Source organism: Pipistrellus hanaki (genome assembly GCF_964339955.1).
Source record: "Pipistrellus hanaki genome assembly, chromosome: X".
Lineage (NCBI taxonomy): Eukaryota > Metazoa > Chordata > Mammalia > Chiroptera > Vespertilionidae > Pipistrellus > Pipistrellus hanaki.
Genome location: NC_140524.1, coordinates 65,068,932 through 65,084,326, shown reverse-complemented (window position 1 = coordinate 65,084,326; position 15,395 = coordinate 65,068,932). Strand labels below are relative to the sequence as shown.

Here is a 15,395-nt window from a genome sequence, read left to right as displayed (position 1 = left end):
TCTCAACAGAAACTCATCAGTCCAGAAATATACAAAGTCATGCAAAGGAAGGGTCTGAATCTAAGAATACTGTACCTAGCAAGGCTATCAATCAAAATTGAAGGTGTAATCAGGAGCTTCACAGACAAAAAAGACTAAAGGAATTTATCTCCACCAAACCAGCAATGCAAGAAATGCTAAAGGGTCTACTGTAAAAATAAAGAAATAGGAAGCGAAGAAGGAACACAGGGGTATAGAATAAAAATGGCATCATAGGAGTACCTATCAATAATATTTTTAAATGTAAATGGATTAAATGCTCCAATCAAAAGACAGGGTAACAGATTGGATAAGAAAACAAGACCCATATATCTGTTGTCTACAAAAAACCGACTTCAGAAAAAAATAAAAAGCACACAGACTGAGAGTGAAGGGATGGAAAAAAGTTTTCCAGGCAAATGGAAATGAAAAAAAAGCTGGGGTAGCAATACTTATATCTGACAAATTAGATCTCAAAGTGAAGGACATAGGAAGAGATAATGAAGGCCACTTCATAATACTAAAGGGAACAATCCAACAAGAAGAAATAACCATGGTAAATATATATGCACCCAATTCGTGAGCACCCAAATATATAAAATAAAATAAAAACTGCTGGAGGACAATAAGGGAGAGATCAATAGCAATACAATCATAGTAGGAGATTTTAATACCCCACTGTCACCCTTTGACAAATCATCTAAACAAAAAATCGGCAAAGAAATATCATTCCTAAATGACTCACTAGACCAGATGGAATTAATTGACATCTTCAGAACATTCCACCCCAAAGCCACAGAATATACATTCTTCACAAGTGCACATGGGACATTCTCAAAGATAGACCACATTTTGGGACATAGGCAAAGTCTCTTCAAGTTCAAGAAGATAGAAATCATATCAAGCATCTTCTCAGATCATAGTGGCATAAAACTGGAAATCAACTACAATAAAAATAATCCAAAGAAATCCAACACATGGAGACTAAACAGCATGTTATTAAACAAGGACTGGGTTACCAGAGAAATCAAGGAAGAAATTAAAAACATCCTGGAAACAAATGACAATGAAACCACAACAATCCAAAATCTATAGGACACAGCAAAAGCAGTTTTGAGAGGGAACTTCATATCCCTACAAGCCTGTTGCAAAAAAACAAGAAAAAATGGTAACAAATTATCTAACTCTACAACTGAGTTAGAAAAAGAGCAATAAGAAAAGTCCAGTGTAAGCAGAAGGAAGGAAATAACAAAAATCAGAGCAGAGATAAATGACATAGAGACCAAAGAAACAGTACATAAGATCAACAAAACCAAGAGCTGGTTCTTAGAAAGGATAAACAAGATAGATGAACCTCTAGCCAGGCTAACCAAGAAACAAAGAGAGAGGACACAAATAAACAAAATCACAAATGAAAAAGGTGAAATAACAACAAACTACGCCAAAATACAAAGGATTGTTACAAAACATTACGATCAACTCGATTCCAACAAATTGAACAACCTGAAGGAAATGGACATATTCCTAGAAAAATACAAACTTCCAAAATTCAATCAGGAAGAATCTAAAAATCTCAATACAGCAGTGACTTGGGAAGAAATTGAAACAGTCATCAAAAAGCTTCCAGCAAACAAAAGCCCAGGGCTAGATGGCTTCACAGGAGAGATTTACCAAACATTCAAGGAAGAACTAAAACCTATCCTCCTCAGATTATTCCAAAAAATCCAAGAGAAAGGAACACTTCCAAACTCCTTAGCAAGATACAAAATTAACGCCAAGAAATCCATGGAATTTCTATACACCAACAGTGAAATTTCAGAAACAGAGACTAAAAAAGCAATTCCATTTACCATCACACCAAAAAAAAATTAAGATACCTAGGAATAAACTCAACTAAGGAAGTAAAGGACCTATATGCACAATACTACGCAACACTGAAAAAAGAGATAGAGGAAGATGTAAACAGATGGAAGAACATACCATGTTCATGGATTGGTAGAATCAACATCATTAAAATGTCCATACTTCCCAAAGCAATCTATAGATTCAATGCATTCCCCATTAAAATACCAACAGCATATTTCACTGACCTAAAAAGAACTCTCTAAAAGTTCATTTGGAACAATAAAAGAATAGCCACAGCAATCCTGAGAAAGAAGAGTAAAGTAGGAGAGATCTCAATACCAGCCTTCAAGCTGTATTAGACAGCCACTTTTTAAAAACAGCCTGGTACTGGCACAAGAACAGACATATAGATCAATGGAATAGAAACGAGAACCCAGATATCGACCCAAATCACTATGTTCAATCAATATTTGACAAAGGAGGAATGAACATACAATGGAGTCAAGACAGTCTCTTCAATAAATGGTGTTGGGAAAATTGGACAGACACATGCAAAAGAATGAAACTAGATCACCAACTTACACCATACACAATAATAAACTCAAAATGGATACAGGACTTAAACATAAGACAGGAAACCATAAAAATACTAGAAGCATCCACAGGGAGCAAAATCTCAGACATATGCCAAAAGAACTTCTTCACTGATACTGCCACTAGGGCAATGGAACCTAAGAGAAAATAAACAAATGGGACTACATCAAAATAAAAAGTTTTGGCACAGCAAAAGAAACCATCAAATAAACAACAAGAAACCCCACTGTGTGGGAGAACATATTTGCAAATGTTAACACTGATAAAGGTTTAATCTCCAACATCTACAGACAGCTTATACAATTAAATAAAAGGAAGATGAATGATCCAATTAAGAAATGGGCAATGGACCTAAATAGAATATTTTCAAAAGAAGACAGAAGGAAGGCCAAAAGGCACATGAAAACATGCTCAAAGTCACTAATTAGCCGAGAGATGCAAATCAAAACAACAATGCGGTACCATCTCACACCTGTTAGAACGGCCAACATCAACAAGTCAACAAAAGACAAGTGTTGGCGAGGTTGCGGAGAAAAAGGAACCCTCGTGCACTGCTGGTGGGAATGCAGACTGGTGCAACCACTGTGGAGAACAGTGTGGAGTTTCCTCAAAAAACTGGAAATGGAAGTCACATTTGACCCAGGAATCCCACTCCTAAAAATATATCCCAAGAAACTAGAAACACCAATCAGAAAGGATATATGCACCCCTATGTTCATAGCAGCACAATCTACAATAGCTAGAATCTGGAAACAGCTTAGGTTCCCGTCAGCAGATGATTGGATCCAAAAACTGTGGTACATCACAATGGAATACTATGCTGCCATAAAAAAGAAGGAATTCTCATCATTTGCAGCAACCTGGATGGAATTGGAGAACATCATGCTGAGTGAAATAAACCAGTCAATGAAAGAGAAACACCACATGACCTCACTCATTTATGGATAACAAAGAACATTATAAACTGAAGAACCAAAAGATAGATATAGAGACAGTAAAGCAACAAGCAGACTGTCAAATTACAGTGGGGAGGGGAGGGAGATCTGGGGGAGATAATAGATCAACCGAAGGACTTATATACATACATATAAGTACAACCAATGGACACAAAACTCTGGGAAGGGGGGGTATGTATGCGATGTGGGGCAATGTTAAAATATGTACACAGATAATAATTTAATTTTAAAAATGTTTAAAAAAAAAAAAAAAAAGCTTCCAGCAAACAAAAGCCTAGGGCCAGATGGATTCACAGAGGAATTTTAACAAACATTCAAGGAAGAACTAAAACCTATCCTCCTAAGACTATTCTAGAAAATTCAAGAGGAAAGAACAATTCACAGCTCCTTCTATGAAGCTAGCATCACCCTAATACCAAAACCAGATAGACAACACAATGAAAGAGAATTACAGGCCAATATCCCTCATGAACATAGATGCCAAAATCCTAAACAAAATTCTAGCAAATCGGATCCAGCAGTACATCAAAAAGATCATACAACATGTCCAAGTAGGATTAATCCCAGGAATGCAAGGATGGTACAATATCTGCAAATCAATAAATGTGATACATCACATAAACAAATTGAGAGATAAAAATCAAATAAGTCATATCAATTGATTCATAAAAAAGCATTTAAAAAAATTCAACATCAATTTTTGATAAAAACTCTCAGCAAGATGGGAATAGAAGGATCATACCTTAAGATAATAAAAGCCACCTATGACAAACCCATAGCCAAAATCATACTCATTGGGAAAAAACTAAAACCATTTACACTAAGAATAGGAACAAGACAGGGATGCCCACTCTCACCACTCCCGTTTCACATAGTACTGGAAGAATTAGCCATTGTGATTAGACAAGAAAAAAAAAATGCATCCAAATTGGAAAAGAAGAAGTAAAACTGTCCTTATTCACAGATGACATGATACTATACGTAGAAAATACTAAAGACTCCACCAAAAAATTATTAGACTTAATAAATGAATTCAGCTGAAGCCGGTTTGGCTAAGTGGTAGAGTATCGGTCTGCAGACTGAAAGGTCCCGGGTTCGATTCCGTTCAAGGGCATGTACCTTGGTTGCAGGCACATCCCCAGTAGGGGGTGTGCAAGAGGCAGCTGGTCGATGTTTCTGTCTCATCGACGTTTCTAGCTCTCTATCTCTCTCCCTTCCTCTCTGTAAAAAATCAATAAAAATATATATTTTTTTAAAAAAAAATGAATTCAGTAAGGTAGCAGAATGCAAAATCAATGCCAAGAAATCTATGGCATTTCTATACACAAATAATTAATTCACAGAAAGAGAAACTAAAAAAGCAACCCCATTTACCATCACACCAAAAAAATTAAGGTACCTAGGAATAAACTTAACTAAGGAGGTAAAAGACCTATATGTGGAAAATTACAGGACACTGATAAAAGAGATAGAGGAAGATGTAAACAGATGGAAGAACATACCATGTTCTTGGATTGGTAGAATCAACATCATTAAAATGTCCATACTACCCAAAGCAATCTATAGATTCAATTTATTCCCAATTAAAATACCAATGGCATATTACACAGACCTAGAAAGAACTCTCCAAAAATTCATCTGGATCAAAAAAAGACCCCAAATATCCACAGCAATTCTGAGAGGGAAGAACAAAGTAGGAGGGATCTCAATACCAGATTTCAAGCTGTATAACAAAGCCACTGTTCTCAAAACAGCCTGGTACAGGCACAAGAACAGACATATAGATCAATGGAATAGAATAGATAACCCAGAAATCAACCCAAACCACTATGCTCAATTAATTTTTGACAAAGGAGGAATGAACATACAATGGAGTCAAGACAGTCTCGTCAACAACTGGTTTTGAGAAAACTGGGCAGAAACATGCAAAAAAAAATGAAACTAGATCACCAACTTACACCATACACAAGAATAAACTCAAAATGGATACAGGACTTAAACATAAGACAGGAAACCATAAAAATACTAGAGGAATCCACAGGCAGCAAAATCTCGGACATGTGCCAAAAGAACTTCTTCACTGATACTGCTCCTAGGACAATGGAAGCTAAAGCGAAAATAAATATATGGAACTACATCAAAATCAAAAGCTTTTTTACAGCAAAGGAAACCATTAATAAAACAACAAGAAAGCCCACTGCATGGAAAAACATATTTGCCAGCGATATCAACAATAAGGGTTTCATCTCCAACATTTACGGAGAACACATACAACTTAACAAAAAGAAGATAAACAACCCAATCAAAAAATGGACAACTGATCTAAATAAACACTTTTAGAAAGAAGACAAAAGGATGGCCAAGAGACATATGAAAGCTTGGTCAAAATCACTAATCATCATAGAGATGCAAATCAACACAATAGTGTGGTACCATCTTATACCAGTCAGAATAGCTATCATCAACAAATCAACAAACAAGTGTTGGCAAGGATGCAGAGAGAAAAAACCTCTTTTACACTGCTGGTGGGAATGCAGACTGGTGCAGCCACTGTGAACAGTATGGAGTTTCCTTAAAAAAATAAAAATGGAACTCCCATTTGACACAATAATCCCACTCCTAGGAATATATCCCAAGAAACTAGAAACATGAATCAGAAAGCATATGTGCACCCCTATATTCATAGCAGCACAATTTACCATAGCTAAGATTTGAAAACAGCCTAAATGCCCGTCAGCAGATGAATGGATTAAAAAACTGTGGTACATCTACACAATGGAATACTATGCTACTATAACAAAGAAGGAATTCTTATCATTTGCAGCAGCGTGGATGGAACTGGAGAGCGTTATGCTAAGTGAAATAAGCCAGTCAATGAAAGAAAAATACCACATGATCTCACTCATTTATGGATAATAAAGAACATTATAACCTAATGAACAAAGGTAGTAAAGCATCAAACGGACTGTCAAATTACAGCGGGAAGTTTAGGGAGGAGGGAGATAAGAAGAACTTGTATGCATGCATATAAGCATAACCAATGGACGCAAGATTCTAAGGTGTGAGGGCATGTATGAAGTGGAGTTGGGGGGGGGGCAATGGGAAGATATGTACACATGTAATACCTTAATCAATAAAAAAAAGAATATTTTTATAGGAATACAAAAAAAAAACCCACAATGGCCTAAATCCAAGAAGGCAAAATTAGCAATATGTTGCACCCAATAAAAATGAGCAGAAATAATTTTTTTTTTAAATATACCATTTTTGGCTTCAACTCTAACCTCACATTAGAGAGAAAGACATCAGGTTCTATTTCTAGAAAGAAATTAAGTCCTTGACCTGTTAACCGGGGAGTTCCCTTTTTAATTACACAATGCACAACGGGCGCATACTCTTTCACTAGGACATGTCAGTACGTCACGCCCAGTGGACGTAATTTTATATTATTTTTTTTTATTTATACTTAATTAAAATAAATGAAATATATATTTTTTGTTTATTTATATATAAAGCACAAAGGAAAATATAAAATTACAAACAAATAGAAAAGAATACCTACAAAAAAATGGAAACATTGAATTAAAAAATGATAAATTTTATAAACAATTATAAAGATTACAAAAATATATATATTTTTTATTTCTATACACAATAAAAAATATAAAAAAGTTAACAATTACAGAACAATAAACAAAAGCACACAAATAAAATAGAAATATTGAGTTTAAAAAATTGAAATATAGATGTAAAAATTCAAAACTCAACTTCCGTGTGATATATTTTAAAACAATTGTTGATACATAGTGCTACCTTACAATCCGAACACCAGTATGTAGATTCTTTCCTAACACCTTTTTTGTAGCAAACTTGGCATTTCCTGGATTTAGTTTTTCCTATATCGCTTTTCATTTGTTCTGGAAAATGCCTTTCAACTAAGCGTGATGGTTTAGATGTAGAGCTGCTTGTTGATGTCTTTGGGTGGGTTTTCACTATGTTGTTATTTACCAATTTCCCTACACACTCTATCAAAAAGTGTAATCGATCCAAATGACCTTTATCTTTTTTGTATATAATATATGCATTGAAGCAGCACATATCAATTAATCCTAGATAAAATTTTTTATAAAAATTTTTTACCCTATTACGGGCAGCCATGTAGGCCACCATAACTCCATCTCCCAAATCTACGCCGCCCATATTCCTGTTATAATCCAGGACAACATTCGGTTTTTCTTGCCTTCTTCCTCTCTTTTCAATCATTGTCTTTTCGTCATTATGAATAGAACTGAGCATCAATACGTCTTTTTTATCCTTCCATTTTAAAACCATAAGTTTGTCTTTGATTCTTACATATGTCTATTTTTCTGTAATTTTTTTGTTTTTATTTCACTGGGGATTCCGACTCTTTATCCTCATTGTTCCAACAATGTCTGTATTGTTTTGACACAAGAGTTCAGCCAAATGAATTGACGTATAGAAATTATCTAAGTAAATCCTATACCCTTTATAAGTAAGTCATGTGTTAACTCCAAAACAATTCTTGTTGATTGTTTTTCTTGTGGGTAGTTCGAACCATAATTTGTGTCCTTGCCTGTGTATAAAATTATATTTTGTACGTATCCAGATTGGCTTTCACTCAAAATAAACAACTTCATTCCAAATCTAGCTCTTTTTGTAGATATATATTGTTTCCAAGATAAATTCCCTTTCCATAATAAAAGAGATTCATCTACGCATATTTCTCGTTCACATACATAAAAACTTTTAAACTTTTCTGACAAATTAATTGATGATTGGATCAATTTTATATGTTTTTTTATTATATAAAGGTTGGAGATATAAAAAATATAAGTCAATAATATAATAATATATAATACGAAAATAGGTAGGTAAGTGTAAGTACGTACCCGTCACTGCTCACCCAGAACACGTCCACCACTCTCACTAGCAAAATTATACTGATTCCCTCCGTGTCTTAAATTCATGTCGAGACATGTATGGATGACTAATACCTTTGTTGTTCAGAAATATACGTCCCGCCCGTTTCAGGGCGCAACATATATTTCAAGGACATATTCATACGTCCTACCCGTACCTGATATTGTTTACGTTTGACGTATTTATACGTCCCGCTCGGTTAACAGGTTAATATTACTTTTTTTAGTCATACTGAAACTTAAATCTGTTAATTTGGTTGTATTGCTTTGATATCAGGCAGACTTGACATCCAATTTTCCATTAATTTAATAAACATGTGATTTTAGCAAAATTTCATTTAACCTTTCTGAAAGCCAGGACTCTAATTTGTTAAAGATTATAAAATGAAGAAGACAGGGTGGACTGATGGATCCAGAATTGAATGACAAGGCTACCTTATTCTCTTGTTTGTTTGTTTGTTTGTTTGTTTGTTTGTTTGTTTTTTAATAATAGCAACTGGTGCAAAATGTTAAGAAAACATTTTTCAGGCCAAATAACAAATATCTGCAGGCTACATTTGGCCAGTAGGTTATATGTTTAACCTCTGTATAAGTTGAAAAAAAGGCAAAGAGTTAAGGTACTGTGGTGATTAAAACATGGACTGTGGAGCCTACTGCCTGGGTTGCCATCCAAGCTTTGACTATTTACTAGCTCTGTATTCTTTGGCAAGCTTCTTGCTCTGTCTGTGTCTCAGTCGTCTTCTCTTTAATATGGGAATATTATGTATCTCATAAATTTAGTATGAGGATTAAGGGAAAGCAAGAGGAAAGAAGTGGGGGATAGAGAAAGGTGTATAGAGTCATTTTAAAATAGTCTGACTTGTAACAAGTGCTCTGCAAATATCTATACTAATAAGAGAGAAATATGGTAATTAACTGTCACTTCATGGTGCTCACAGCCAATTAGGAGGAAATATGCAAATTAGCTGGACAAAGATGCAGCAGCCACAGAGCCAGCTGGAGTGGGTGGGAGGCTTTGGTCACCTCCCGAGACGAAGGAAACCAAGCTTCCCGCCTGCCTGGACCAGCTGCCAAAGAATGGGCCTGTGGGTAGTGGCCACAGAGCAAGCTAGAGCTAGAGTGAGGCTTGTGTTGCCCCCAAGCCTCCTGTCTGCCCTAGCTGGCCAATGAAGGAGGGGCCTTTGGGCAGCAGCCATGGAGCCAGCCTGAGCACTCTGGAGGCTTGGGTAACCTGGGACAGCCATTGACAGAGGGGCCTGCAAATGGCCCTTAGCCCTTTACCAAGGCTGACCATGCTCCCATGGGGTAAGGATCCCCATTGGGGGGCATGCCCAGCCTGCAAACAGCCATCAATCCTTCACCCAGGCTGTCGAGTCACCCCAGTGGGGACCCCTACCGTGAAGGGAGTGTGGCCAGCCTGAAAATGGCTCTCAGCCCCTTACCCAGGCTGGCCATGGACCCCCAGGGGGGGCCTCACCCCATGGAGGCGTGGCTGACCTGCAAACTGCCCCAGCCCCTTGCCCAGACCGGCACCAATGGGGGTGTGGTTGGCCTGCAAACCATCACAGGCCCCTCAGGCAGGCCGCCCCGTCCCCCAAAGGAACCCTCACCCTGATCTGGGACACCCTTCAGGGCAAACCAGCTAGTCTCCACCCGTGTACCAGGCCCTATCTACTAATAAAAGGATAATATGTTAATTAGACTGGGAGACCTTCCAGGAAACCTTCTGGACATTCTTTTAGACAAACCGGGCTGAAGTAGAGGCGATTAGGGGCCAAGAGGGGAGGGCAATTGTGGGTGATCAGGCCAGGATGGGACAGCAGTTGTGGGTGATCAGGATAGCTGAGGGGCTGTTGGGGGTGATCAGGCCAGTTGGGGTGGGGGCAGTTGGGGGTGAGCAGGCCAGAAGGCAGAGTGGTTAGGGGCAAACAGGCAGGCAGGAAGTTGAGCGGTTAGGAGCCAGCAGTCCCAGATTGTGAGAGGGATGTCCAACTGCCGGTTTAGGCCAGATCCCTGACGGGTCCCCAATTGGAGAGGGTGCAGGCCTGGCTGAGGGACACCCCCCTTCTGTGTGCATGAATTTTGTGCACCAGGCCACTAGTATTAAATAAAACAAACACCCCTCCTAAAAAAATCTACATTTCCTTTCAGCTTTTAATATTGTATGGCTTAATTAAAACCTGTGGAAATCTGATTACCTGCACTGAGTCTAAGTTGGTCTTCACCTCATTTTGCTCATCTGTGCCTCAGTTTGCAAAATGCACAATGGACAGTAATGGTACCTGCTTTGTATGGTTATTGTGAGGATTAAATGAGCTGATAGAGAGTTAATATATCTACAGTACTTAGAACATAATCTGGCAGAGATTAAGCACTATGTAAGTATTAGCCATAATCATTATTAATTTTTTAAATGTTGCTTGGCAAAGCTCATGTAGGTCAGTATTGAAAAGATCTAAAATATATTTAATAGTATTTATAATAAAATCCATACCATAATGATGGAGGTGAACTTTTAACCTTTCTATTAGCCCTTCAGAAAAGTAAGGGTGAGGACTATGAAGAGAAAAACTTCCAGTCAGTCATTCCACAGTCCACTTAATGCACCTCCATACCAGATTTAGATAAAAAGCTAAAATCTGTACGTATGAAGGCAACTAATTGAATTTAATCTTAATAACTCGTAATGCATTTTCCACAATAAATCTAAGAAAAAGAGGAAAATTCAAATTCTAATGCACAGAATTGACTAGAAGAAAATTCTATATTTGAAAAGAGGGTTATCTCCTGCCTCCCTAGTGAACTCACTACTGAGGTTGGAAAAAGCAGGACCATAACTATAATTTTTAAGGTGATAAAATCTGGTATGAAGAAATAAAGCAGTCTTGGAAGGACATGGGAAATAATGTCCAACAGAACAAATAAGAGTCCTAATGTGAGGGGACTGGAAATATACTGGGAGCTCATACTAAATGAGTAGGGCACATTATAGGACACAAGTTTAAAGGTGCTAGAAGTGAGATTCTAGAATTGAAGTGACAATAACTATTAGTAGAATCTCAGAGAAGAGATGGAAATTATTCAATATGAGAGAATAGGGGCAAGGGGAGATCTCACTGTGAAAAAGCAGAGGTTCTTTTGTGAGGAGACATGATATATGAAGTCCACTGTGAATTGATAAGAACACTTAGTGATAAAGCTAAGGGACTAGGGGTTATCCAACTAGGAAAAACACAGAATAGGATCTTGGTGTTTAAGTCTAGAAATATTCTGAGTTTATAAGAATATAATATACTGTGTGAACCATTTTATAGATAAAGAGTAGGTGGAATGCTCTTTAGTGTGAAAAGACGGAGTACAAGAGGAGACCTCAAATTTATAAAATGAGTGGTCTAATGAAGGGGAGGCTAGAAATTAGGCTCCCATGGAAAGGGGCGAGAAATATTAGAAACTCCTGTGGGAGCAGATGGTATTTTTCTTGTTTGAGAAGACTGGGTACAAGTGCAATCCTAGTGGGAAATAAGAGAAAATAGTAAGAAACCTCTGAGAAAGAGGATTTGCAAAATGTGGAGCTAACAGTGGAAGGAAACTGCAGGAGGCAGGAAGTAGATTTTTAAAATAAAAGGAGAATCAGCATTAGAAAAATTGTGGCCCTTGGAAGGGATATGAGAGCTATTGTTGGAACCCTTGTGGGAGAGTAAAGCAGACACTGTAGTATGAGAAGAAATGGACAAGGCAGGACCATCGTGTTATAAAAAGCAGGGTGCCTAGTATTGGATGTCAGAAAATAATGTGGATTCTCTAAGGGAAATACTTAATGCTCCTCAAAGCAAAAAGGCAAGAGACTAAGGGAACCCCAGTGTGATAAAGTCAGGGGCTCTAGTGTGAAGGGACAAATTAGAATATATTGTAGGCCTTAAACTCCTTTGGAGAGGATGAAAAATGTTGAAGCCCACTGGAGAAGAGAATGGAGATCTTGCCAGTTTGTGAAAAGGGGTAACTTCAGTGTGATAGAACAAGGAATACTGGGGGTGGGGGTGGGGTCCCCAAGTGGGAGAAGATGTAAAGCAATTCATCTAGTGTGAGAGAACATGGGGAAAGGATGAATCCCTGCATTAGAAAAAGAAGAGCCTAGAAAGAAAATGCAGAAAATATTTTGAGATTCCTAGTTAGAGGTTTTTGAAAAATGTGAGGCTCCTAGTTGAATGCATTGGTTAGGCTTGTAATATAAGTAACCAATTTAAGGATACTGGATATGTTGTTTTCTCACTTTAGTAGGGCAGGAGCCTGCAAAATGAGAACATAAGACACAAGTGTTTGTCCTTTAGGAGAAAAGGGAGCTCTAGTGGGAAGAGCATGGAATTTCTTTTGGGTAAGGCCAGGAAATAATGTAAGAAACCCTATGTGGGAAGCCATGGCGACAAGGTGGGACACCCTGGGAGAGGGGAGCGCATGGAATATTGTGGGAAGACAGAGATTGGAGGTGAGGAGCTCCCCCAAGGAACTAAAGAAAAAACCGCAGTGTGAAGGATAAGGCAGACGGTGATGCTGGAGCATAATTTCCCTACCTTAGGTGCCCAGCTCCACTTACCCAGGCAGAGCTCAAAGACGTAGGCATAATAAGACCAGAGTACGACGAGGACGATGACGAGCACTGGCACCCAGGAAAGTACCCGGCGGCAGCACCGCAGCCCCGCGGACAGAGCCATCTTCCAGCCCCGCCGCATCTTCAGCTCGAAGATCGACCTAGCAGGCCTGCTGGCGTTGGGTCGGAACTACTGGGGCCGCAGCTGGGAGGCTGGAAGGCGCGTAGTGCGGCGCTCCACTGCCTACCCTGGCGGGAACCTTCTCACAGAGCTGACACCACCTGTGGAGCTGCAGGGCAGAGAGCTCCCGGGCTGACACAAAAGGCATGAGTCATGGCGAATAGGAACTGGCCTTTTGGGAGTGGAAGGTGATCTGTCAGGCAGTTGAGGCTGGGCAGGCTCAGAGAGAGTACAAGCCCTGCCTTTTCCTCCTCTCCCACCCACTTGCTACAGCGCTAGATGCAGGGCTAGAAACTGTAAAACAAGAAATATGGATCTGCCCATCTGCTCTTGCTGCACTGCGTCCAGGCTCATCTCTCTGAGCTCCGTTTCTCTCTTTCTCTTTGCACCCTGAACCCCTTACGCATAAATGAGTACACGTAAATGCATTGTATAAGATGCAATTTAGCATCTCATGACTAAAAGATCATTTAGCTTCCTTGTCCCGCTGACGCTTAAACAATATGCTTTACACGTAATGCTGCAGTCGCTGCTTGGGTAAGTAAGTCCATTGGCAGGACGCTTCCTCCTTCTGTCTCTTCTTCACTTCTCAGAGTTAACTCATCCATTTTCAGAATAAACATATTAAAATAGAAAAAATGGGGAGACATTAATTCTGTGAAGGGTCAGGAAAAGCTACAAAATAGTTATATTTAATAATAAATATGACTTTGCCCAGACATATGAGAATGGAAGGACCTTTAGACAGAGGAATCAGCATTTGCAAGTGCACAGAGTAATGAAAATCCAAAATTTTCTAGGAACAACTAGTAAGGCTTGAGAAGAGGGCATCTGAAGAGGAGAAGCTGGGTGTGAGATTAAGAATATAGGCTAAAGGCAGGGTTTGAAGGTCCTTGTATGCTCAGACAGAGTGTGTGGACATTGTCTTATGAAATATATTATGAAAAGCCATTAAAGGTTTTGGAACAATAAAATTACATCATCATTGATGTATTTTTGTAAAAGAACTGGCAGAATTTTGGAGAAGAGGATGGCCTGGAAGCAGAGAGACCAATTAGGGAAGCAATTTAATTCAACAGATGTTTTTGGAGAGGTTGCTTTGTGTTAGGTCAAATTTAATATAAAGAATGACAAAATAAGGGCTGTATCCCCAAGAAGCTCATGTTATCATAAGTACAATGTGCTCAATGACACAAGCATACATGCAATAATAGAGGTATAGCAAATTTTTGTTGTGGGGTTGAACCCTGGGTTCAAAATAAGACCACCGGAGGCTAGTTAATTAATTTAAAAAAAGCAAGCGAGGATTTATTGAACTGGCCAGGACAGCCACAAGAGCACCACACGCAGGTGGACTCCAAATGACTGCCCCGTTTCAGGGGCAGGCAGTCCCTTTTAAAGGTTCAAACCACAGGAATTTTCCTTTGTTCTCAATTCTAAATCCTAAAGACTAAATTCTAAAGACTGGGGACAGCCCGCAGGGTTGGTTCCCAGTCACATCCTGCTGGACATTGGAATGTGCCCTATCTTGCAATAGCCGATAACACAGAAGCAGAGCTCAGCGGTTAGTCTCTAAATGTTATCTACAGTTTCTATCCCTGAAGCTACTGAGTCAGTGGGAATCAATCTCCTGTGGTCCTGGTCCCAGGCAAGGGAAAATTGCCTTAGGCTCCAGGTCTTCACCTGGAAGCTGAGGTAAGTACCCTGTGTTTTAATCAGATGCAGGGGCCAGACTAGAAGGGTTAAAATTTAAATAGCAGTTTTTACCAAAGTATGGTTGCAACTATATTTCAATTTTTGTCTTGTATGGATTTGATACTCACTATTTAATTATTTTCAAATGGAAATGACATGAAGAAATTTGTGATTTTGCAGATGAAAACCATGATTGATTCACATTCTGTATGACTGCAGTGTGAGAGCAAAAATAAAGAACAAGGTGGCTCTCTGTTCTTTATTCATGGTTATATATGTAATACATTTCTGGGAGGGAGAAGACCTCAGTTGCTGGTTTTTCAAATTAAATTAACTTTATGATTATATTGCTAAATAAATAATATAATGACATGCAGACTTATTACAGTTGCAATATTTTAATAGCCCAATTACAATAATTATTTGAGTCCTAAAGCTCTGACATGGACAATTAAATATTATGTTTTTTTCAGCTTTTTTTTTTTAAACATTCTTTTTTTAAAAATATATTTTATTGAGTTTTTTACAAAGAGGAAAGGAGAGGGATAGAAAGCCAGAAACATCAGTGAGAGAGAAACATC

At 38.4% G+C, this 15,395-nt stretch overlaps 1 protein-coding gene across 3 annotated transcripts in view; it reads right to left on the bottom strand.

Moving 5' to 3' along the window:
- ZDHHC15 (zDHHC palmitoyltransferase 15) overlaps positions 1-13,258 on the bottom strand; it is a gene marked incomplete at its 5' end in the record, with an annotated part of 235,674 nt that extends 222,416 nt beyond the window's left edge. For 2 of the 3 annotated variants that reach the window (XR_014793696.1, XM_084869722.1), the window contains one exon: positions 12,945-13,258. Coding sequence is in view for 2 of the 3 variants with exons in the window: in XM_084869722.1 (XP_084725848.1) it covers positions 12,945-13,080 (136 nt within the window). The remainder of the gene's footprint in view (positions 1-12,944) is intronic. The other variant, XM_084869723.1, reaches the window with a different exon arrangement.
- Between the last annotated feature and the right edge of the window lie 2,137 nt (positions 13,259-15,395).